Source organism: Euprymna scolopes, chromosome 29, assembly GCF_053919585.1.
Source record: "Euprymna scolopes isolate OS-2025 chromosome 29, ASM5391958v1, whole genome shotgun sequence".
In the NCBI taxonomy this organism is placed as follows: domain Eukaryota; kingdom Metazoa; phylum Mollusca; class Cephalopoda; order Sepiida; family Sepiolidae; genus Euprymna; species Euprymna scolopes.
Genome location: NC_136510.1, coordinates 23,926,098 through 23,951,681, shown reverse-complemented (window position 1 = coordinate 23,951,681; position 25,584 = coordinate 23,926,098). Strand labels below are relative to the sequence as shown.

Here is a 25,584-nt window from a genome sequence, read left to right as displayed (position 1 = left end):
TCAATGATTTGACCTTTGAGAACTCTACCAAACTCCTGACAATTTTGGGTCTAACCACTTGAAATTTTAGATATAGGTTCCTTGGATATGGATCTAACTTGATAACTTGATTTGAGCCAAAGCAATAAATTTTAACGGGCCATAATAGGGGTCAAAGTTTAAAAAATTGACTGCTTTTTTTTTTTTTTTTTGCTCAATATGCACCTCCAAATACCCGGGAAATGCCGGGCACCCATGCTAGTATATATATATATATATATATATATATATATATATATATGACAAAAGTATATTCCAAATTTCAAGATGTTGACCATCTTACTGTTTCTTTCTTTATGTTGACATGCACAATCCTTGACAGCACCTGTTTCGCAGAGCATAGTCATTCATGTAATTATCATGTCAGTTCTTGAATTTATTCCGCCCTTAACTCATCAGAAATAGTGGGGCAGATTGGTGAAACAATCTTTCACTTGGTGTTTGTATCACTAAGTGAAAGATTCTTATGGAATATTGAGATAACCTGCCCCACTAAAGAAAAAGCGCTAATCAACTTTAAAAGAAAATAAAGGGATATGAGCATGATTACAAAATCCAAAAAAGTGATAATTATTTTTTATTTTTTTATTTGTTACTCGATCGTTTTTCATTTATTTGTATATATGCTCTGCAGTTCCATAGAGCTTCATAAATTAAAGGATTTCTATGAATAAAAAGTGAAATATAATTGAACAAACATATTTCTCCATATATTTCTATGGAAATATGTTTTTTCAATTATATTTCACCTTTTATTTATATCAATCCTTTAATTTATGAAGTTCTATGTAATCAAAGAGCATATAACAAATAAATGACAAAAGTCTAAATACCAAGTTTCATGATGTTGACCATCTTACAATTTATTCCTTTTAAGTATGTTGACATTCACAATTCTTGACAGCACCTATTTCATAGCCACAAAATCATTCATTTAATTATTATATCCATCAATGAATCTATTTTGCCCTTAACTCAACAGAAAAAATAGCACCTATCAATCCATAAAAAAAAAAAGTAAATAAATAAATAAAATAATAATAAAATGCATTTCAACCTCTAGGGGTCATTTAATGCCAAGAAAGGGTTACTGAAATAGAAAATTTTAAATTTCTTAAAATGTTTACCTTCAGAAGCAAGATCCTTTAGATTTTCAGAAAAGTTTGTTTTTCTAGAGTAAAATGTTACTTGATTGGTCTAAAGGAGTTTAAATAAATTTGTTTCTTTTAAGTACTTTAAAATTTGTTGAGGCTCCACTTCTTGGAAACTTTTCCAATACTTGCTGTTTCGAAATATTTATTCTGGATGTGTTTGTGTCTTCTATACTCTGTCAGTAAATGTTTGATTGTTATTTTTTGGTTGCAGAGTGTGCAGTTTAGTACTTCCTCCGCTTTGATTAGGTATATATGGTGGAGTGAACCAAATGTTTCTTCCACTTATTTTTGGTATCTTCTTTCCTTATATTTTAATATTAACTCATTATCAACACCGTGTTATAAGATGTTACTTAATTTCTTGAATACTTTTTCATTAGTTGAATTATTGTCTACACTCAATAGAACCTGGAATATGTTTTATAATGGATTGAGTGGGTTGGGGAAATAAATTTTTTGATGTTTTTGAAACCATAGCGGACAAGACAAGGAGAGGTAGTGTTAAAGTCTACTTACCTGATGCTATGAGTTCATTAAGACCTTCGACGGACTGCATCTGTTCTGTTAAATATGTCTGCAAGAAATCAGAGAAGGCGCCTTTACGAGCCAAAAGTTCCTGGAAAGTTCCTTTCTCCGATATTTGTCCGTTCTTAAGGACGACAATCAGGTCAACTTTGTGCAGAAAGCCAATGCCATGCGTCACCAAAACCCGTGTCTAAATATGGAACAAGAAGAAAAAAAAATTAAAACAAAAATGAAAACAAAAAATCCAAAAAAAAAAAACAAAAAAGAAAAAGAAAACAAAAATGAAGAAAACAAAAAAAATAACACAAAAAAAGAAAACAAAAAAAGAAAAAAGAAAACAAAAATGAAGAAAACAAAAAAAAAGAAAACAAATGAAGAAAAAAAAAAGCAAACAAAAATGAAATTTTATGGCATATCAATTCTTTTTGGGTTAATTTAATTTTTTAGTTACATAATTATTGTCAATAATTTGGTGAATTGAAAAGAAAGCTAAGGAATGTTATTTATTCATACCCTAAGGTAGTGCTTCTCAACCAAGGTTAAATGGTAGCTTAGGGTTCTGCCAGTACAGTCCAGAGGTTCCTAGGATCTGAAGCAGTCTGTTGAAGCTGCAGCCACTACCAGCGATGCAACTTCATCGTAATTATTAAGAAATTTAAAAAATTTTTTTATTCAATTTTCATCCCAAACAAGGCATAGTGCTACTTTGAAGTGGGGGCTACTATCGGGGACATAAGTTGCAGGGATATTATGAAGGGAGATGAGCAGCAAGATGTCTGTTCACATTACACTTGAACTTCTGCATGTCAGTACAATTGGGAAAGCAGAATCTCGGAAGGTAGTTCCAAAGTCAGCAGCAGCCTTGGCAATGCTCTCAATGTATCTGTTCCAACTCCAGGAGGGCTCTTCCAATGAAGAATGATGGAATTAACTTCCAACTAAAAGTTTGTCAGTACTGTGAAAACTACATAGCCATGGGATTTACTTGGATGGGAAACCCAGAGTGTCCTTCACCTTTGTGTATTATTTGTGGGGGAAAAAACTAGCTAATACTGCTATGGCACTAGCCAAACTTAAATGACATTTAACAATTAAAAATCCAGAGTTGTCGAGCAAAAATTAATATTTTAAACGCTACAAATTCTTGTGTAATTTTCAACCTCTTATTTGAGAGAATTTATATTTTCAACTGACAACTATTAAACACAAGAAACAAGCACAATTGATGTCTGTTGAAGATGAACTTTGTGTGTGTCTGTTAAAAACATGACACAATCTTAAAGACTTGAGCAAGAAACACCAAGATTAAGTTTCCAGTTGAGTTTTTTTAAGAATATATGTAATCTATTCAAATATGTACAATTTTGGTTTTATTTCATGTACAACAAACATGTATAATACTTTGAACATGAGTATTTTCATTTCATTTTATTTTTTAGTACTGTTTTTTTTTTTTTGCATAAGATAAATATAATATAATAAAATTATTGAATAGGGGTTCCATGAGCCAATGGAATGTTTCCATAGAGTTCTGCTCCAGCAAAAAGGTTGAAAAGTACGAAGGCATCAATACACAAACTCCATGCAATAAAAACGGAAAGATGACCGTTTAAAACAATCGTTCTCAATTTTTTCTATACGATAACACGTTTTCAAACTGTTCAAAATTTGAACCTGTCTCCAAATTCAGTGTTGTTTTTTTTAATAATACTAATCTCTCTGCTGATATACCATCATTTTTTCACGTGGTTTGATACTGCACAAGCTCACTCTGTTGCGTGTTTATATTCGGTCAATGTTCACTTTATGGCATATCAGAGGTGTTCATAAAAACAAAGCAGACATACCTTTTATATCTTCTTTGTATCTCTTGACCGTGTTGGCTCACCTGGAACAAAAGCTCTCATGCCTAACAGATGAAGTTTCATTTTTCTGGACAATTGGAACTTTATTCACTTTCACGATCAAAGTCAAACCCCAGTTCTCTGCTCATCCTTAGAAGGAGGGTGGAAATTTTTCTATCGATTCATCTGCTATACATCAATATCTCTCGCTGTTTCCACGAGAAGTCTTTCATCTTATCAGAAGAACTGACAGCTGTGGACTGTCGAACTGAATACTCTAAATTCAAACTTGAACTGTCTAAGCATGTGTGCGTCCTTCCTTTTTATATTTGGAGATGGGGTGTTTGTGGGCAATCTCTGACTGGATGCACCTGCAAGTCATAGCAGTGTCCCTGGATTTGATGAGTCTTAACATTTCAAAGCCCATTACACTCAAGACATTTATGCTTCTACAACAGTTTATCCAGGAAGTCAACCATACCAGTGAAACTGATCCGTCCATCATAGAATCTCTTTGAATGTAGTGCTTTCAGCAGATCCTTATGTTTTGAGTTTGGTCAGATAAAACTGCCGCCCTAGAAAAGATGACATGATTCCATTTCCATTTGATGAAAACCGGGTTTCTTTCTTTGTTGCAGACCATCTACTAGTTGGCCAGTTGTGTAAAAATGGCAAGAGCAATAGAAGCCTTCTATCATGTCTGAAAGTGACATAATGTTCAACGAGCGAGATCGGAGATCCGCCGCTGTACAACTTATGCTCTTTACCGATCCAAGTTATGACAACAGGACCACTGCCAGCATCACTGGATTCTCATGAATAACAGGATGTGCCCAGGGTGATGAAAACAAGGTTTCCGGCAACAGTTATAGTCTTTGATGTGGTTTCAAGCAAGGGCCACGTCATGCCACCTCACAACTTCAAAGTCGGCTTGAAAGTCAACACCAAAGTGTACCTGGATGTGCTGAAGAGTATGGTGATCCCCTGGTGCAATCAGGTGGCCGCTGACCTGAACCCGCTGGACTACTTTATTTGATCATACATCGAGAACATCACCAACATGACCACCCACAACACCAAAGCCAGCCTGATTGCTGTCATCCGCAGTGTATTCATCAAGTTCTCGCTGGCACTTGTAGAAATCACGTGCTCCCAGTTCTGGACTCGTATTGAGGCGGTGATTGAGGCTGAAGGCAGCTACATTGAGTAGATATCAGTTCTACTACCTAATAAAGTTACTTAAATTGATTTTTTCAATAAAAGTTTTAAAATAAAGCTGTACTGCTGTTTTCTTTTAGAACAACACTTATCGTTCCATTCTGTACATTGCGAGAGAAAACTGGGTGAGGGACCAACACTCCATGATATAACATTGCTGCTACATAACTGTTACAGGAATAATGGATTTATCCAGAGACAGTAACAATTACATTTACATGTAATAGTAGCGATTTGCGGCAGCTATGGCCTCAGAATCATGATGTGTACTTCTCTAACATACTTTTGCTAATGCACTTTTTCAAAAAATTACACCAGTGTTTGTCTTGATTATTACTGGCCTGCAAAGCTACAACAACAGATAGGCAACATCATTATCAGCAAGGATATGACAGTGGCTAATGATATGGACCGACAACCTGGATATTCCAAGTTCAAATCCAGTTCGTTCCACAGAAACACCTTCACTTAGGAATAGTGAAAACTTTCACATTGTCCTTCACATGAGTAGCCAATGTTTTTCCATACTTTTTATAGAAATTGCTCCAGACATAGCATGAAGCCACTTGATGTAAAGAGAGAAAAAAAAACCCAAACAAGGTCAAAACACCAGTCAGTAATAAATATTACATGGATAGATTCATACCTAAACAGCAATTGTTTCCCCTTTGTCAGAAACTCCGTTCATGAGATGTGAGGACTAAGGACAAAATAATGAAAAGTGAGAGTTATGAAACTGCTAAAAATAAATAAATAAAAAATAAAGTAAATAAATAAAAAATAAAATAAATAAAATAAAAATAAATGAATAAATAAATAAAATAAAAAATAAATGAATAAATAAAAAATAAATAAATGAATAAATAAAAAAAATAAAAATAAATAAATAAAAAAAATAAAAATAAATGAATAAAAAACAAAATAAATAAAAATAAATGAATAAAAAACAAAATAAATAAAAAATAAAAAAATAAATGAAATAAAAAAATAAATAAAAAAATCTACTTTCTACCTTGTGTGTATATTTATAACAAATTGTCGATTTTACAGGATGGATAATGTGAGTCTTAAAGATGAACTTAAATCTGATGACCTCAGAGGGAAATTAAATTTGGACAATATAGGGTGATGTGTGCATGACAGGAAATTTGGATGGTATGGCTACATTGTAAAAAGATGTATAAGAGCTTTTGTGTTAGTAAATGTAGAACAGTTGAGATAACAGGTTCAGCTCATTGAGAGACAAAAAGAATAAAGATCTGATCCGAGATAGGCTAAAATATTTCACTATGATGAGAGGAATTAAAAAAAAAAAAAAAAAAAAAAGCATGAGCAGTAGTAGGACAAGTTATCTCAATATTCCATAAGAATCTTTCACTTAGTGATACAAGCACCAAGTGAAAAATTGTTTCAGCAATCTGCCTCACTACAGAGCTTGATAGGATTTTGGAACTCAAAGATGAAACTTGCACACACACACACACATATATATATATATATATATATATATATATATATATATATATATATATATATATATGAAAAGTTAAAACTTTGCAAATTACAATTTATAACATTTACTATTTGACCAAGGGATACAAAATAAAGATATTTCCTTATTCCATGGAGTTTCAAAGAATGGCTTTTTTTCCTCAGTGGAAAAACTAAAGGAAAGATATATATATATATATATATATATGAACAAATGATTAATAAACCATGTTAAAAGACATCTTGAAAAAGAGTTAAAAACATATTTAATTTTAAAAAGGAAGCACAAGATAAGTGGATAGTCCTTAATCCGCGGAGTTTCGAAGAAATACTCTCCTTCTCATCAGAGGGCAGGAATTAGCAAAATGCGGGATCGGATTTTGCATGTAAAAGTTATTGTAATATATATATATATATATATATATATATATATATATAAATAAAAATAAATAAACATACACACACATATGCGTGTACATTTTTCTTTAAGAAAAAACTCATTGAAATGTGGGAATGACTGAATTTCAATATAGAAATGTCTCCTCTTTCTTATTTCCTTTTTCTTTGTGTTTAAATCTGTGACTAGTTTGAATCACTCATGACAGAAACAAGGGGGAGGAGATGTGTGTGTGTGTGCTCGACAAATATATTAGTGGGAGGGATGACCAGTCCAGACAATAAATTTAAATTGTTTTAATTGGTGTCAGTTTGCCAAATATCAGCTTTGCAAATATCTTTATTTTATCTTATTTTGTTATTTTCATTTGTTCTTTAATTATATACACTATTATTGAATGCAAGACAAGATGATTAAAGTCATCAAAATGTAGCTCGATCACTGTAGGGATTTTTCTGACGTTTATCCCATTTAATTTATCATATATAAAAATGTAAATTTCTGAATTAAATGTTTGGAATGAAGCTTTTTTTTTTTCCATAACCTTTTAGGTTGTAGTATCGGTAACCTTAGGTAGGAGGAGTTTATATATATATATATATATATATATATATATATATACATACACTAGAAAGCTGCCCAGCATTGTATGGTCATAATATATGCTAAAATATGATATTTTAATGTATGCAGATTTTGTATTTATTATTATAGAGCCAATTCTCTATTGATTATTATATTGTACCCAATATATAGCAGTGTCTCCTGAATCCAACTAGAATCAAAACCAAACATAGCATTCCAGCCTTAGTCGTTAAGTTTGAAAATTTTCCGAGAAATGACGCCATGACGTTAAAATTTGAGGTGACCCACAAATTTAGAGTTTTAATATAATATATATATATATATATATATATATATATTGTATTTAGGCAGCATGTTTTCATTCAGGCAAGTATTGTTAAACAGCCGTGCTGTTTAACAATACTTTCTTGAATATATATATATATATATATATATATATATATATGTAACTCACATAAGACAAAACAATCAATTTCATCATAGATGTTTAATATTTGAAGCACTAACCTTGCCCGAAAGCATTCCTTTTGGTCCGATGACTTCATCGAATAAATGTTTCCCAACGTGCGAATCAACGGCACTAAGTGGGTCATCCAGCAAATAGATGTCAGCATTTTGGTACACAGCTCGGGCCAAACTAACCCGTTGTTTCTGACCACCACTTAAATTGATACCCTAGACAAAACAAGAATTAAATTCATATATATTTATACACATGTCATGTGAATATTTAGATATGCAACAAAATATGCCTGAAAAGAATGCATAGTGTAAAATCCACCCAAGAACTCCTATTCTTCAAACTAAAAAAATAAAATCATTGCTTCACTACATGTCGAAAGTTTATTTACTAATGTTCCGGGCCATGAAACACGCAACATCATTATTTATAGCATATACAATAACCCATTCCTTCATCCACTTAAAATTAATATTAGAATACTTAAATTTGTGCATTCATTCTTCTTGCGGACTGTTATCTTTATAGTTGTTTTAAGTATCTATACTCCTATAAATTTTTTTTTTTTTTTTTTATATTCATATTAAAACCCCTTTTTTCTATTTATTTAAAAAGAAAATAGTTTATTTAGCCTCATTTGGGGTCCGAAAGCACTTTAGGTACCAAGGCCAGTAAGGGGGGTTGGGGAAAAAAACGGGGTCTTTGCTGAACTAAGCTAGACTTGTAAAAACAAGTACTTTATTAGGTATAACTATTCTAGAATCGCTATCATACTACAACAACTGCCTACATTCTTACCAGGACCTACTTAAAACATCAACTCCCCAGCTTACGGGATGGCGGGCGACATTCATTCTAAAAGAAAAAAAGAATTAAAATATTTACAATGACCAAAAAGCATAATAATATTTACAAAACAAGGAAGGTAAAATATTTAGTTTAACTAAGCAAAATTGGATATGTACAATACAAAGAGTATTTTTAAATTTTTTTTTTCGATATTCATATTAAAAACCCCTTTTTTTCTATTTATTTAAAATTAAAATACAACTTTGTTATATGTAGGTTGTGGAATTGCATGCATCTGCAAAATATCTAGCTAATTTGCATATTCTTTTAAACATTTATTTTAATTAATTCCCTATTAGTTTTTTCCACTTTTTTTATTGGGTGGTCATCTTTAGTTAACTATTACGTGTAATTATGTTCATGCAGATATACTACAGGATTTATACTTGCGTAATATTTACGTCTTAGTCCGATATTACCAGAGTTTAAATATTCTTTTTTATCCGTTCATTTTTTTTTATAAATGTGGGATCCTTTGAGATGAGGCTTCATAATTTGTACATTCAATGTTTTTGCGGACTGTTATTCTCATCTTCATAGTTGTTGTTGTTTCATCACGTTTCGGCCAACTATTCCTCTGGTCTTCTTCAGGTACCATGGCATAGTGGATAGAAGCATTCAGGCTCTACGGTTCCAGGTGAGCATTGTCTGAAGATAGCGGTTTCAATTCAACCCAAAGCCGGACAGAGGATTAGTTTGCCAAAACGTGATGAGACAACGACTATGGAATGCAGTAATTACTGAAGATTCAGCATTCCTATCCTGTCGCGGTTAACAACCTGACGAAGGCCACAGGAATAGGTGACCGAAACGTTGTGAAGCAACAATTAAAAAAAGATGAGGATAATAGTCTGCAAATAAATAAAACAATGTCGTTGATATTTTTATTTTTTATATTTTATTTTTTAGTTTTAATATTTTTATTTTTTATTTTTTTATTTTTCATTTTTGTATTTTTTATTTTTCATTTTTTTATTTTTCAATTATCATTCCAAAATGGTATAACGATAACTATGGAAGGTGGTAATTACTGAGAATACAGTTACAAGACTCAGCATTCCTATCCTGTTGCTGTTAATCAGCTGAAGAAGGCCAGAGGATGAGTTGGCCAAAACGTGGTGAAACCACAACTATGAAGATGAGGATAGCAGTCCACAAAAAAAAATGGAATACACAAATTATGAAGCCTCATCTCAAAGGATCCCACAAATACATAAAAAAAAAAAAAAAAAAAAAAAAAAAAATACTTAAACTCAGGTAATAATTGGAGTAAGACTGATAGATGTAATACTTATGATTCTATGTGTTGCTTCTTTGTAAATAAAATGTCTATGTGAAGTCAACTGTGAGTATTCTGATTTCCTCCTCGGCTTTTTGTCATCCATGTGCTACATACAGCTCCTCTAAAAGTTGGGGGGGGGGGAGCGTCTCAGACGTGAGACGTGCAAGAACTAGCCGCCCAAGTAAAGATTGTCGATCGCTTCTCTGCTAGACGTAACGCCTGGGAGCAAATAAACAACTATAAAAAACAAAAAAAAAAAAAAACAAACAAAACAACCCATCGCCTTTAGTTAATCACATGCGTCTTCTTGTCAAGAGAATTAACTCCCTCAAGAGGATCAAAGAATCTTCCAAAAGGTAGCAGCAGAACTGGGTATGCCATGTTTATGCATTAGTGTTATATGTTAACACACACACTAAAAGAGATACTACTAAAGATCATGGCAGGGTTAAAAAAAAAAAAAAAAAAAAAAAAAAAGAGTTAATTATACACTAAGAAAATGTTAAGAACACACACCTTGACTGCAACATAAGCTAAGGTTCAAATAGTGAAGAACCACTGTAGACATTTAGTGACACGTACATACATTCAGATGAACCCTTCATCACATACATAAGTAGTATGTTCATGCAGTGTATACACACACTCAAACCCAAAAAAACAACATACATCATGTTGGTACCCCATCATAGAATAATAGTAACATTTATGATAAGTAGAACCACTACTAAAGAATGAGAAAAATGAAGCTGCATGCTGCGACAGATGTAACATAAGACAGCAGAAATTTTTGTTCTTTACGATAGCGAAAAGAGTTTTGCGATAAATAATGCTTTCGTATTAATTTTCTATTCAGCATTAACAGAACTCTTGCACTAAATAAGTGTTGGAGTACGTAATGACAAATTAAAACTTTTTTTTTTTTTTTTACATAGGAGTTGCCACTTGTCAAGGCCTGGAGGCCACTCGAGGATAAACCTTAAAGAGTGTACAGTAGTCAATGGGACAATATCATAGTAATCGTTAGTAGTGGAAATTTGGTAAATTGGATTACTTAAGGGGAACGGCTCATCAAGAACTTGTTTACATTGGACTTGACGACCATGTTGTAGTCAGCTGGAAAGCAGGCATGCAGAAGAGAGTTCCACAGGCGTGCAGTTCTAAAAAAGAAGCTTTGCTCATGGACTCTATGTTTAGGTTTAGGCACAGATAAAGAGTGGGGGAAATTATTGATAGTGTTTTCAGCTAGACGAGAGTTTCTCATGAAAGTTTGGTAAGGGGGGACCATAGATTGGAGCTCAGACGAGCACTTGCCATGAAAATAACGAGAAAGCAGAGACAGGCTTGCAACGTCTCTTCTGTGAGAAAGAGGTTGCAGAGAAGAGAAAAGGGCATCCCCTACTAGGCTACAAAGTCTATTTTGAACAGTCAAGGCAGAATAAGATCTTTCTAGCAGCTCCTGCCAAGATATGGCAACAATACTCCATCCTTGGACGTAACTGGCTCTTATGCACATAGAGAATTACATCAGCAGTGAGATATCTACTGGATCGATAGAAAGATCCAACCATTTTTTCTTGTGACCTTGGCAACGGATTTGATGTACGTGTTCCATTTAATATCAGGAGTAAAGATCAAGCCAGAAGCTTGTCAAAACATAGAGCCTCCCCAAGATGGGAGCCATTCATTTCAATTGATGCCAGATGGGGATCAGAGTGTTGATGATGTAAAGATAGAAACTTGGTTTTAGCGGCATTAAAAGTAACCAGCCAAACTCTTCAATTAATGAGGTAAGAATGATTCTATGAAAACAACTTTAATTAAAAATTCTAAATAAACTGTTTTGAAAATATGTAAAGATGCAAATATTTTATTAAAAAAAGAAATCATTTGATTTTTGAAAAATTAGTATGCTTGAAAAATAAAAAAAAATTGAACGATTTTTTTTTTTAAATAAAATATTTTCATCTTAACATTGTTTCAAAACAGTTTGTTTATTTAAAATTTTTCATTTCATTGAAGATTCTTCTAATAGCTTTTTGTCAATTCTCATAACTTTAATTAGTTTTTGTTTTTAAAAAAGTCAAAAATAAAAATAAAAGAATATATATATATATATATATATATAAAAAACAGACAAACAAACCTTTTCTCCAATTTCTGTTTGATCTCCAGCTGGCAAAATCTGTAAATCCGTCTGCAAGGCACAAGCTTCAACAACTTTTTTATACAAAGATTCACAGTAAGCTTTTCCAAAAAGAATGTTGTCTTTTAAAGTTTTGTTTTGAATCCAGGATTGCTGAGGTACATAAGCAACGGAACCCTAAATGAGGAAAAGGGAATTGGTGAAACAGCAGACAATATTAAAACATTCAAAAACTGCTTGGAAAGATTTGTTTTCTTGTTTGATACTAAAAAGAAAAAACAGAAATGACAACAAACAAACAAACAAACAAAAAAAAGAATATCCATCTTGGTTTTTCATTGGTCAATATTAAAACATTTATGTCCCCATTCCACTACAGATCAGAGGTCATCCTCTAGTGCTTCTGCCATTTCTTTAGATATGTGTTCATTTGTTTTCCTGTCGTGTCTGTTATAGAGTGTGGCGTTGTCAGCATATATACCCATCTCACAGGCAATTTTGTCAGGGAGGTCATTTATGAATATTAGGAATAACAGAGGTCCCAGGATAGACCCCTGAGGCACTCCCGCATTTATATCGTATTGTTTAGATGTATGACCGTCGAGGACAACCTGGACTTTTCTATTATCTATAAAGGATTTAATTATGTCATGTATTCTTCCAGTGATACCATATGATCTGATTTTGCTGAGAAGACCTTCATGCCATACCCTGTCAAAAGCCTTAGATGTATCTAGAGCTACCGCTTTGTCCAGTGACTGGTATATATGTTCTGAAATTACAGTTAGGATGTCTGCTGTTGAACGGGCTTGTCTAAATCCATATTGTTGTTTAGCATCTGTAAGGTGATGGACTAGAGCTTGGTTAATTATTGTCTCAAATATTTTGGTGAAAAGTGGGAGGAGGCTAATGGGACGATAATTTACTGGGTCAGTTCTTTCGCCAGAATTCTTGAAAACTGGTACTACAGAAGCAGTTTTCCAGCAGGCAGGAAAGCAAGATTCATTAAGACATTTGTTGTAAAGTTTGGAGAGAACTGGAGCTACTTCGGTGGAGCACTTTTTTAATAGCACAGCCGGGATGAGATCAGGTCCACATGCTTTTGCAGTGTCAAGATTTCTTATGATAGCATACACCTGAGAAGGTAGTGATTTTCAGATCGTCTAGTGTGGCATCTGTCCGCAAAGTCAGGGAGGGGGTGGTTGGCAGAGTCCAGTGTGGAGTTGGAGGCAAACCGACTGGCAAGCATGTTAGCCTTCTCAGTTGCAGAGCAAACAACCTCATGATTGTTGGATAGTGGGAGGATTGTTGATTAAGAAAAGGGTCAGAATTATAGAAAATGTAAATATAGAAAAAACTGGCTTAATGACATTTAGATATGAAATGAGAATGAAGGTTGGTTGGTTATTTTTGTTTTACGGCATATGAACCCTTTTCAGGTTATTTAATGCCGAATCCATAGATTGAAGAACATTTTTTAAATAGAATATATTTTGTTTTCAAGTCGGTTTCTATTTAACCCATAGTTGGGACCCTAACAGGTACTACCACTCCAGGTCAGAGTGGACCTGGGAGCAATGGCAATTAAAGGGTGGCTCCACACTCCCAAAAGCTCACAAGCTGGGGCTTCACCACTGAATATAGTTTAAGGTCATATCCAGGACCAGAGAATGAAGGAACAGGATAAAATGGTGAATAGTAATTAAAAGTAGGTACAACATATAAGGGTGAATAGGAAGGGTAGTATATATGTGGGTAAAAAAAATAAAAAAATAGGCCCCTATAAATAATGGGATCATTATAGAAGAGCCGATAATAAAAGAAAGGAAAAATAGGGAAAATAAAAGAGAAAGTGTAGAAAGAAGGGGAGAAAATAGAAACAGTAAATAAGGGATACAGAAATACATATATAATTAGATAAAAAAAATAAAAAAAAGATCTGAACAAAGAAAATTGGATCAGAAAAATGTTCAAAAAAGTGTTCAAAGTTCAATAATAAAATAAAAATAAACTGATACAAGTTCCAGTGAAGTTTTTAGTTTAGGGTTCCGGAAAGCAAAGAATACAGCAACTGTTTACAAATCCAACAAGGTAAAAATTTGTGAAGCATCAAGTCTTCGTACAATCCTTGTAAATCCAGAAAGTATTTGTACAGCATACCAAACACCTTAAAAACCGTTTAATCCTGTGAATTTATGTGAAAATAGAAAGATCCAGGTAGGAATTCTTGAAACAGGAAAGTAATTAGTAGAATTTCAAGAATTTGTGGGTTTCAATCCCATCAAAGTAAAGATTTATACTGGGATATAAAATTTGGTGCATCAGACAAGAGACATATCAGATCACTTCCAGAAAACAGGATGGTTGGTTGGTTGGTTGGTTTACGGCATATCAACCCTTTTCGGGTTATTTAATGCCAAATCCAAAGATTTTGAAGAAAAATTTTTTTAATAGAACATATTTATTGTTTTCACGTCGGTTTCTATTTAACCCATAGTTGGGACCCTAACAGGTACTTCCACTCCGGATCAGAGTGGACCTGGGAGCAATGGTAATCAAAGGGTGACTCCACACTCCCAAAAGCCCACAAGCTGGGGCCTCACCATTGGATATAATTTAAGGTCATATCCAGGACCCCCATTGAGGGACTTTTACCCTCTGCAAGGGGGCAGTCGGCGTAGGAAGTTAGTAAAATAATTCCAAAAGCCGGCAAGGTTACATTTTTGCTAAATAAAATTCAAGATGGAAAATCTAATCAGAACAAAGGTTGAGCATATTCAAAATATAAAAAAATCCAGATTTCAGAATAGATATTAGAGAACAAAATTTTTTTTTTTTTTTATTTAGAATATTGAGTTTAAAATTAAAAAAAAAATTTCAGTAACAATCGAAAAAAAGAGAGTGGAATTAGAGATAGGAAAATCATATATGAAGATATATAGCACTAAAAATGGAAACACGCAATAAAAAATCCAGCTTTCAAATTTAAAGGTTGATTAAATATTATTGTTTGCTCCTCTTAATATAGTTGAGCTTTTATCTTGATAAGTTTTGCTTTGTTAAAGAACAATTGTGTGTGTGAATATATATATATATATATATATATATATATATATATGCACACACATACACACACTTAACTTTATATTTATAAAGATACAATTAAATAAAGGTGAATTGCTATACAAATACAATCATGCTTTTTTTTTTTTTTTACACAGTGATCACCACTTATCAAGGCCCGGAAGCCACTCAGGGATAAGGGTTATTGCAAGTACATTACGTTAGTGTGGAGATTTGATGAAGTGTTTACTTAAGGGGGCGGTTCATTAGGAATTTGTTAACATTGGACTTTAAGACATCCAAGTTGTAGTCCGGTGGGAAGCAGGCAGACGGAACAGAGTTCCACAGGCGTGCAGTTCTAAGAAAGAAGCTTTGTTCATGGAATCCATGTTTTGATTTAGGCACAGATAAAGAGTGGGGGAAATTTTTCACAGTGGATTCAGCTAGACGGGTGTTTTTCATGAAAGATTGGCGATGGGGGACCAGAGATTGGAGTTCAGACGAGCACCTGCCATGGAAATAATGATAAAACAAGGATAGGCTCGCAACGTCTCTTCTGTGAGAGAGAGGTTGCAGGGTAGAGAAAAGGGCATCCCCCACTAAGCCACGAAGTCTATTTTGTACTCTGTCAAGGCAGGATAGGCTGTTTTTAGCAGCTCCTGCCCAGATATGGCAGCAGTATTCCATCCTTGGACATACTTGGCTTTTATATAGATAGAGAATTGCATCAGTAGTGAGATATCTTCTGGAGCGGTAGAAGGATCCCACCATCTTTCCAGCGACCTTGGCAACAGACTTGATGTACGTGTTCCATTTCAGATCAGGAGTAAAGGTCAAACCCAGAAGCTTGTCAAAACACAGGGCCTCTCCCAGATAAGAGCCATCCATCCCAATTGATGCCAGATGGGGATCAGAGCGTTGATGATGTAAGGATAGGAGTTTGGTTTTAGATACATTAAAAGGTAACCAGCCACGTCTTCCCCCACTGAACCACGTGTTCGAGATCAGAGGAGAGAGAATCAGAGAGAACTTTATCATTTACAGCCTTTGATGTGTTGCCGTAGATGGTCGTGTCATCAGCATAGATGTCAACGAATGATTTAAGTATGTGTTTAGGGCGGTCATTGATGTAGATCAGGAAGAGAGTTGGGCCCAGGATTGACCTCTGAGGGACTCCAGCATTAATACTGCAGGCCTCCGATTTTTGTCCATCGACCACTACTCTTATGAGCCGTATATTAATATTGGAATCGGGAATTTAAAACAGCATCGTTAATTGTATCAGAATCGGTGGAAAATTTTGGAATCATCTCATCTCATCACCAAAGACAAACTACATAGAAAAAAAAAAAATCATTAACACACGTTTATGCTGATTTGGATATTTTGTTTCAAGAAACTTTGTCAAGGAAACATTATATTGAACAGAGTCAAATATACATAAAGTCATGGTAGGAGAAAATATATAACAAACCTGCACTTCAACAGAGCCTTCTGATTTTTCCATTTCCCCAAGAATCGCAGAAATGAGAGAAGATTTTCCAGATCCAACAACACCAACAACAGAAATCAAGGAACCAGACGGAATTTTCAAGTCGATACTTTAAAAAAATAAATAAATAAATAAAAATAATTGTTGCACCTCTTCCAAATCTGCTACGTCCAAGGCTCGAGAAAATAGAAGAGAGCCTTAAAACATAGAAGACAAATAGTTATGATTCGACGAGCTTCTCTTGTCCCAACTAGATAATAATGGTTTTCCCTATTTATTTGCTTCACCATGAAGACAAACACTGACACAAGGTTTTACACAAAAATATGCTTTCATTTAATTAATGAACTCCAAGCCAATTCTGTTAAATCTATCTTATATAAAAGGAACTTTGTGTGTGTATGTGTAAATTCATTATCTATGGACTCTGAAACTTATGAAATTTCACACAAATGTACTTTATGTATCTGGAAGTGTTCTTAGGTAAGTTTTGTATCCTAATGTCTTTGATAAGTATCGATAATCAAAAAAATCCAATGAAAGAACAGGCAATTTTGACCAAAGTTAACACCTTATACAACCTAACATTAGTAGTGCATTTGAGAAGTTCTATTACCACACAAGCAGAAAAGCCTGACATATAAAACCAATAGTAAGTTCTTTGATATGACAGAAGCACTTTCAAAATTGAGGTTTCTGTTTAAAGCACAATTGAACCATGAGACTTGGCTTTTTTCATTTAAAACTTAAATTCAAGTCATTATCACTGCGCAAGCAGAACAGCCAGGCATATAAAATCAACAGTAGGTTCATTGATATGACAGGAGCATGTTCGAAATAAAATGTTTCTGTTTAGAGCACAATTGAACGATGATATTTGATTTTTGAACTAAAATATTTAATTCAAGCCATAATATATGAAAATAATTTTATAAAATCAACAGTAGTTTTTTTTTTTTTTTTTTACAAGGTGGTCACCACTTATCAAGGCTCGTAAGTCACTTGCAATATAAACCTCAATGTAGTGTGGAATAACTCACTGCGGGGAGATGTACCATGGAGCAGCCAGTCAATCGATTTGATTGAGAAATGAGCAATTACATGGATTTTAATGATAATAAAAATATGGGAGTATGAAACATTCATTGATCATCATGATAGTATCTAATATATAAAGTAGGTATCTTTATCAATAATTTTTTTCCGACACAATCCGTATTTGATTGTGGTTTGTCAACTTTTTAGTTAGATCATTGCTCCATGTTGTTAAGAATAAAATATAATTTGATTTGATTCCTTAGAGAAGATACTTTAACTGCATCAGAATTATTTTGTATTAGTATAATCTTAAGGGGATATAACTCTGCATTTAACAATTCAAAATTACTTCCCTTTGATGAAAATTAAAAAAAAAAAAAAAAATAAAATAAAACAAAACAAGCCGAGCATGCGAGGTCCTCCTCCACGAGTGAAAAATTTATTTTCACCATGATAGATGTTTGTACAAAATTTAAAAAAAAAAATTCAAGGCGTGGTTATTGAGAAAAGTATGAACGGACAAACGGGAGTGAATTACTAGGTCTAATCCCTCCTTTGTCGGAGGACCAAAATGCAATTAAAAAGAAATTTGGTGCTTGTTCATAACTCCCTCACCTTCATAAAAGACAAAATAAAATATCTTTATGACGTACAAACCCATGACAGAAAGAAAATAAGGTACACCAAAACTCATGTAAATTAATCAAGTAGTTTTATAATCATTTTCAAACGAATTTGAGTTTTTTCAATACCATCCTCCTTATGTTAAGAATGGCTTTCTAAAATGTCTCATGAGTTTCAAATTATTCAGAATTATCTCCGTTGTTCTGCAAAAATGGTGTTGAGAAATTGTCGATAGTCGTTCAGTCATAAAATTTGCTTTTCTTTTTTTAAAATGAAACTATTTAAGCAATTTACGTGATTGTTTTTAATGTACAATATTTTCTTTCTGTCATGCATACGTACACAATAAAGATTTTTCTTTAATTTGGGTATTTTATTTTTTTCGGGGTAGGGGCAGGAAGTTAAGAATTTATGCACCAGAAATTGCAAATAAAAACCTCGCATTGTTTCGTGGTGTTAAGTGCACCTAGTTAAAAATAGATATATTTAAACAAAAAACATATTGAAGAAATATATTTAAAAATATACTTACTCTTTTAAAATTGGAGCTTCTTCTTGATCCCATTTAAATTTTCCATTATCAATGACCACTGCTTCATCTGAAAAAAAAATTAAACTCTCAATAATTTGTAACTAATGGGACCCGAGGAAATTTCAGTTAATTTAAGATGATTAAAATTTCATTAGTTTTACGTACTTTCATATTTTAGTAGTTCTACCAGCTAATTTGGCACAATGCTATGAGCATTCGTTAACATGCTATAACTTGTCTCTATTATTCCGGTAATTACACAGAGAAGGCACTGAGCTGAAATAACACTTATTTAGAAACCTATTCTTAGTGAGGATTTTTTTAATTTTTTTTTTTTATAAACTTTTCTGTACTTTCACCTAATAATGACCAAAAGCTACCATAGAACGTTTATTTAATTTAAAAGTACTATTAAAAAATAGCACTGTACCTTCTCTGCATACACACCATTTTTTCTTTTAGAAAGATCTTTTGGGTCAATAAAAAGTTTAGGAGTAATGCCGAAACTCATTTCACTAAATAATTTGTGATTGAAAGAGAAATTTCATTTCTTTATTTGGTGTAAATAAGATTAATTGAAAAGAAAAAAGAGCTTATATCTCGGTTCTTTCATTTTGCTTGAGATCTCATTCCACATTTTAAACCCTCTCATGTATGTAAGTTAGTCTGGTGAATTCTTTCAGTAGAAAGAAACAAACATTTGTGTAGCTCACTTGTTATAAGTATGCATTTTGATACCATTACATATATACACATGCAAATGCTTACATATTTGCAGAATATTATGGTTTGTTCTTAAAATTAAAAGAATATTTTCATGTGAAAAAAAAAAAAAAAAAAAAAAAAAAAAAAAAACATTAATTAAGGTGCATACAAATTTTCAATGTCTATTTTCAAGGACTTTTCAAAGTTTTTCAAGGCCTTTGCCAGACAAAATTGAAGTTTTCAAAACAAAATTTGGGTTTGTTTTACAATCCAGAGCTATTCGAAAAAGTGTTTAACAATAAATCAAATATACAACAAATAAATGTTACCATAGCCAATAAAAGTTACCTTGTAACCTACCTGCATCATTTTTTTGGTGTTTTTAAGTAGTTTTAAAGGCTCTTTATTTCATCTCAAATATTAACTCTCTTTACGGCTTTTAATTTCCAAGTGAGATGGCTGCTGTCTTGTCTGGCTGGCCTAATTTTAAATTTTCACATTAGAAGATAGAGGGGGGATTCGCCATTGGAGAGTCACCATATTTATTTTGATTTTATTTTTAATATTTCAACAGAAATTTTTACTGGACATAAAGAATACAATTTTCAAGACATTTTTCATGGTAATAATAAAAATAAAGTCTTTTCAAGGTAAAAGTCAATATTCAAGGACTTTTCAAGTCTGTACGAATCCTGTTAACATCTATTTTATCAGTAAAAAGACTAAACGTGCTTCATTAGTTTGTTTTCACAAAAAAAATTGTAGTTTCAGGATCGAGGGAAATAAAAATTAAAAAAAAATGAAACATTCTTTTTATTTTATATTTATAAAATTCAAAGAAAAATTGACTTTTATAAAAAAAAAAGAAAAAAATTAGAAAGAAAACCATGAACGTAATCATGTTAGTAGTAGCTAAAAACCTGTAAAAATTTTGTAAAAATTTTTCATTATTGATAATCTGAGTGCTTGACAGATCTTGCTTGCTAGGATTTCAGATTATGACGTCATTCTTCAGTGCAAGGGCCTGAATCTATATTTATGACATCCATGACTTTATGCTCTTTACTTAACACTCAGCATTATAAAGGTAAGAATCAAGGACAAGTGGAGTAATTCTGAGCAAGGCCTGGTTCTCTACTCTATACATCAGTATAGTATCCAATAAAAAGGGAACCTCTGGGTCGCCCTTGACTATGGTGGATTACTTTACTTTTTTAATAGCTGTACTATCCAGTATATTGCTCTGTAGAGTAAAAGAAAAAAAATGACTAACTTGATAAAAAAACAAAAAAAAAAAAAAAAAAAAAAAAAAACAGAAATTAAATTTAATTTTGTAATGAAAATATTTTGAAAAATAGGAATTTTATAAAAGTTTCTTTTAGTACTTGACATTAAGTAAATTTAATAGTAAAAAAAAAACGAATAATATTCCCCAAAGAGGAATGACAAATTAAAAATAAACTTGTGTTTTTTTTTTTTTTTTTTGGAAAGGCTATTGAGAAAGAACTGAAGACCCTTCCCTCTCCCAAATAAAAAGATACAAAACGGGCTCACCTTTAGAAGAACCAGGTTGTACAGCAGATGGGTCTAATTCATCATGAGTTAAGAAGGTACGGACCCGATCCACAGAAACTTTAGCCTAAAAGAATTAAAATTAAATCAGACTCAGCAAATATAAACAATATTTTTAGATTATTTGCACATTTGATAAACTAAGAATGTAATTTTAGTTTTCAACATTTTAGTTTGCCTTTGGCAATGTTAATTCTGGTCAGCACCAGGTAACTAATGATTTGGAAATACCAGATGCTATATCTGGGTCGATGGCAACAACTCTCTACAAAGACTCTAGCCTTGAAAATGCCTTCATCAAGTACTTCAGTATAACCCATTAAAACCACATATGATGACAGAAGAATAATCAATCCATGGATGGAGTTTTGTTCTCAAGCAGGCAGTAAAGCTCTCCGAAGTATGCACATGAAAATGGAGGATGTCAAACCATTTTAAGACCATATACTCTTGACGACCACCGACCCCAACGCTTGTGTGCCATTGTTTTCTTCATCTTGTTGTCCTCGTTATGACCATATCGTTTTGGCAATTGCAGAGAGCACAAACATTGGTTTACAAGAATGAAACAATGCAGACTTACAAGAGAAAACACAAACTCAGTTGCATTGTATATAAATCAGTAATTCTGAGTGTGTATATGTGATACTGTCATTTAGTGGAGAAAAAGGACCTTAAGTGTTGTTTATAGATAGCTGTCTGTTGAAACATCATTGTTGATCAGATGATCAGCTCATCTCATCATTTTGTTGTGTCTAACGTGATTTGCTCTTGTCTGCCAGAGCTGCAAACAACTATCACAAACGTGTCAACTGCTGCAAAAAAATAACTGACTTAGGACCGGAAATTCTAAGTATTTCGTTGTTGTTTAAGTAGAAAATATCTTGCCCCTTCGGCCACTTGGAGCCGACTATTCTATTCTATTTCTGATAACCTTTGTGTGCTTTGGTGAATAATTTCATTCACTTGTCTAGGGTCCCATTTTTTTTTTGTGAATCATTTCCTCCATTGTCCTAGTCATGGCTTTTTTCCCCCCCCCCCAAAACCCTTCCCGGTAAATCACCTTTCAATGCTCTCTGGTTATCTGGTTCTAAAATCTTACCTGTCTGTTTAAATGTATGTATGTATGTATGCCTGCCTGCCTAAAACTTCTCCAGAGACGACGGATTTTCACGAGATCAGTATCCTTCGGACGACAAATATTAAAAAATTGGCTGAAAACATTATTTCCTTCATTCTCAACTGGGCACTTTTCTACAGGGAGGTTGGTTGGTTGTTTTATGGCATATCAACCCTTTTCAGGTTATTTAATGCCGAATCCAGAGAATTTTGAAGAAAATTTTTTTTAATAGAATATATTTTTAATTTTCAAGTCGGTTTCTATTTAACCCATAGTTGGAAACCTAACAGGTACTACCACTCCGGGCTAGAGTGGACCTGGGAGCAATGGCAAATAAAGGGTGGCTCCACACTCCCCAAAGCCCACAAGCTGGGGCCTCACCATCGGATATAGTTTAAGGTCATATCCAGGACCTCTACAGGGAGGGGTCGCTTTTTTTACCAATGTTTTAAAAAATCAAGTCATCCCGTCTTTTCGGTTGACTAGCCTTAATTTAAACCTTCGCCACTTCCGGTTTGGCGATGGATGCAACAGCAAAGATGTCACTTTTTTTTTCTTTTTTTTTTTTTTTTTTTTATACCTTTTTTTCCACCTCCCCTTTACGGGTTTGAGCCTGCCTGCCTGCCTATCACCATTCTTTTTTTTTTTTTTTTTTGCTCAATACACACCTCCAAACACCCAGGCAATGCCGGGCACCCAGGCTAGTCTGGTTCTATCATGTTAACACACTGGTTCCCGTCAGATCACAGAAGTTAAGCAACGTTGAGCCTGGTCATTACTAAAATGAGCGACCAATTTGGGAATACCAGGCGCTGTATGTAGGAGGACATTGACACCTCCCTGTAAGAGTTGCAAAAACCTAACGTCGTTATCTCCATTAACGGTGATATACATGAGACTGGGGACCACTTGTGAATTTCATACTCCCATGGAACTTCTTTCTTTGGAGGAAGCCGGTTAAACTCATATAGGGTTAGTGCTAACACACACACACAGATTGGCTTTTTAGACAAAAGCCAAAAAAACAGAAAAATTTAAATGAAACAAACAGTCTACATTATGTAGACCTCCATCCACTCATGCTCACAAGTGCATTCAGTTAATTATATCATTAAGGTTGGTCTTTTTTTCTTTTCTTTTTTTAAATACTAATTTAAACTATACTACTTATAATGGCTAAAAATCACTCAAAGTATTAATAAAATAATTGTCAATTGAAAGATAAATATTATGAGAGGATTGAAAATGATTTCTGGGATGAACTAAGTTTGATTATTTATGGGAACTGATGACCTCAAAGAGAGACTTTGATGGTATAGCCATGCTGAAATGGCATAACATCTTTTTGATCTTATGTGTCTCCCCATGAGAACAATGAAAGTCGGGCACAAGGCTTTTAAATGTGTAGAGCTCCAGCTCCCCCAAAATGGCACTTATTGTGTCACAGGTTAGTTTGAAAGTTAATTTTTAAAAGCTGTCTAACAGCATGTAAAAAGGATGTTAAACTAAAGATGAAAATTGTCTATGACACAATGTGTGTAGATTGTTCTTGTTCTATCAGCCATGAACAGGTAGATGTAACAATTATTACATTTTTTCATTAAAAAATTTTTTTTTCTTACCTGAATGACACTGGAAATCATGTTTGGCAGCATAATCATCGGGAAACGGAGAATATTGAACAATGAAAGGGCAACAAAAGCTTTCTCTGCATCGAGGATGTTCTTCTCGTCAGATAGAATATAGACCACAAAAGTAAAGAGAGAAACCTGAAAAATATAAATATACTAGAAGATGTACCCAGCATTGCTCGGTATTAAAACATAACGTTAAATTCCCTAAAATAAAAAAAAGAAGAAAAGAAAAAAAAGAAAGAAAAAAAAGAAAGAAAAAAAAGAAAAAAAAAGAAAGAAAAGAAAGAAAAAAAGAACAGAAAAAAGAAAAAGCAAAAAGAAAAAGGAAAAAAAGAAAAAAAAGAAAAAAAAAGAAAAAAAAGAAAAGAAAAAAAGAAAAAAAAGAAAAGAAAGAAAAGAAAAAAAAGAAAAAAAAAGAAAAGAAAAGAAAAAAAAGAAAAAAAAGAAAAGAAAAAAAAAAGAAAAAAAAGAAAAAAAAGAAAAAAAAAGAAAAAAAAAAGAAAAAAAAGAAAAAAAAGAAAAAAAAAAGAAAAAAAAGAAAAAGAAAAAAACTTGAGACATGTGCATGTAAGTATGTCTTTTCTAAACAGTTCACTTTTTGTAAGTATAAAAAAAAATACTCAAGCTGAGATTGAAACGAAAACCTAAAGACAACGAGTATGATAATATGACTAATGGAGATTTAGTATCTGTCTGAATATGCAACTATACTATTACTTCTGATAAAGTACGAGACAGTTGTGATGATGTATCTGTTTTATTATCTTAAAGCTATCATCCCAGGAATTACCTTTTCTTTTGAGGGGGACGGGGCAGTATCTGTTTTGTTCCCATGACACCATCATCCCAGGCATTACTTCTTTCCTAAAGTGTTTATTTTTGAGTGCTATCTATTCTGTTGTCAGGAGACGATATTCCTGGACATTACCTCCTGCTTTTGGGGGTGGATGGGGATAGTAATTTCAGCATTCACATTATCTATTTAATATCTGCTGGCATGTTTAATGTTCGATTTGTTTATCTTTATAAAAATCCCAATTTTGTTAAAAGACGAAACGCGTTTTGTGTGTTGAACACAACCAAACAAGACCGTGTTGCATGTATTTGTGGGGATATTTTATTTTTAAGGGGCGGGGAGAGCATAGTAAAGAGAATAGAAAACTGGACTTTGGGTTTACTTTTGGCAGCTTCGTAACTTTTGCTCCCTTTATTTTTGTCCTTTAGTCCTCATATTCCATGAGCGATGTTTCTGACAAAGGGGGAAGAATTGCTATTTTTAGGGTCGGAATCTATCCATCTAACGCTTATTGTTGGTTAGCTTTTCAATAAGAGACTCTGCTGATTCAGCCACACTGTGCGCCATAATCCAAGAGAGTTTTTTCACAAAGCAATAGTTCCAGAAACATTCCAAGGTAGGCAAAGATGCCTGAAAGTCAACTAAAGACATGGTTATGCACCATCAAACTGATGTTGAAACCAGCTCCGGTCCACAGATCTATAATGTTTGTCACTGCCTGTCCATCACTATCTTGGCAACTGCAGACCATCGTGAATAGTCTGCACTCATCCAGTATGCTGTGTTTTATGGAAGGAGCCGGCTCAACCCATCTTTCAAGTTTTTTAATGTTGAAGTAGTATTTTTTTTTTAGCTCCTTATATTAAGTGGCTTCATACCTTGTTTGGAGCAATTTAAAAAATAAAGAAAAGAAAATGGAAATTATTTTGCATAACGTCACACTTGCTAAAAACTGCCATGGGGAATCAAAATAAGTTTAATAAGCAAATCGTTGTTCTTTTTAAATCCGTTTTTAAAG

General features: G+C 33.2%; 1 protein-coding gene across 2 annotated transcripts in view; it reads right to left on the bottom strand.

The window, feature by feature from the left end:
- Nucleotides 1-25,584, bottom strand: part of LOC145252544 (multidrug resistance-associated protein 1-like) — a 214,630-nt gene that overhangs the window by 65,480 nt on the left and 123,566 nt on the right. For both annotated transcript variants that reach the window (XM_080112095.1, XM_080112096.1), the window contains exons 13-19: nt 23,759-23,905; nt 20,999-21,083; nt 18,740-18,806; nt 16,528-16,654; nt 11,991-12,167; nt 7,761-7,928; nt 1,710-1,908 (exon numbers count right to left, since the gene is read on the bottom strand). In XM_080112095.1, the coding sequence (XP_079968221.1) occupies nt 1,710-1,908; nt 7,761-7,928; nt 11,991-12,167; nt 16,528-16,654; nt 18,740-18,806; nt 20,999-21,083; nt 23,759-23,905 (970 nt within the window). The remainder of the gene's footprint in view (nt 1-1,709; nt 1,909-7,760; nt 7,929-11,990; nt 12,168-16,527; nt 16,655-18,739; nt 18,807-20,998; nt 21,084-23,758; nt 23,906-25,584) is intronic.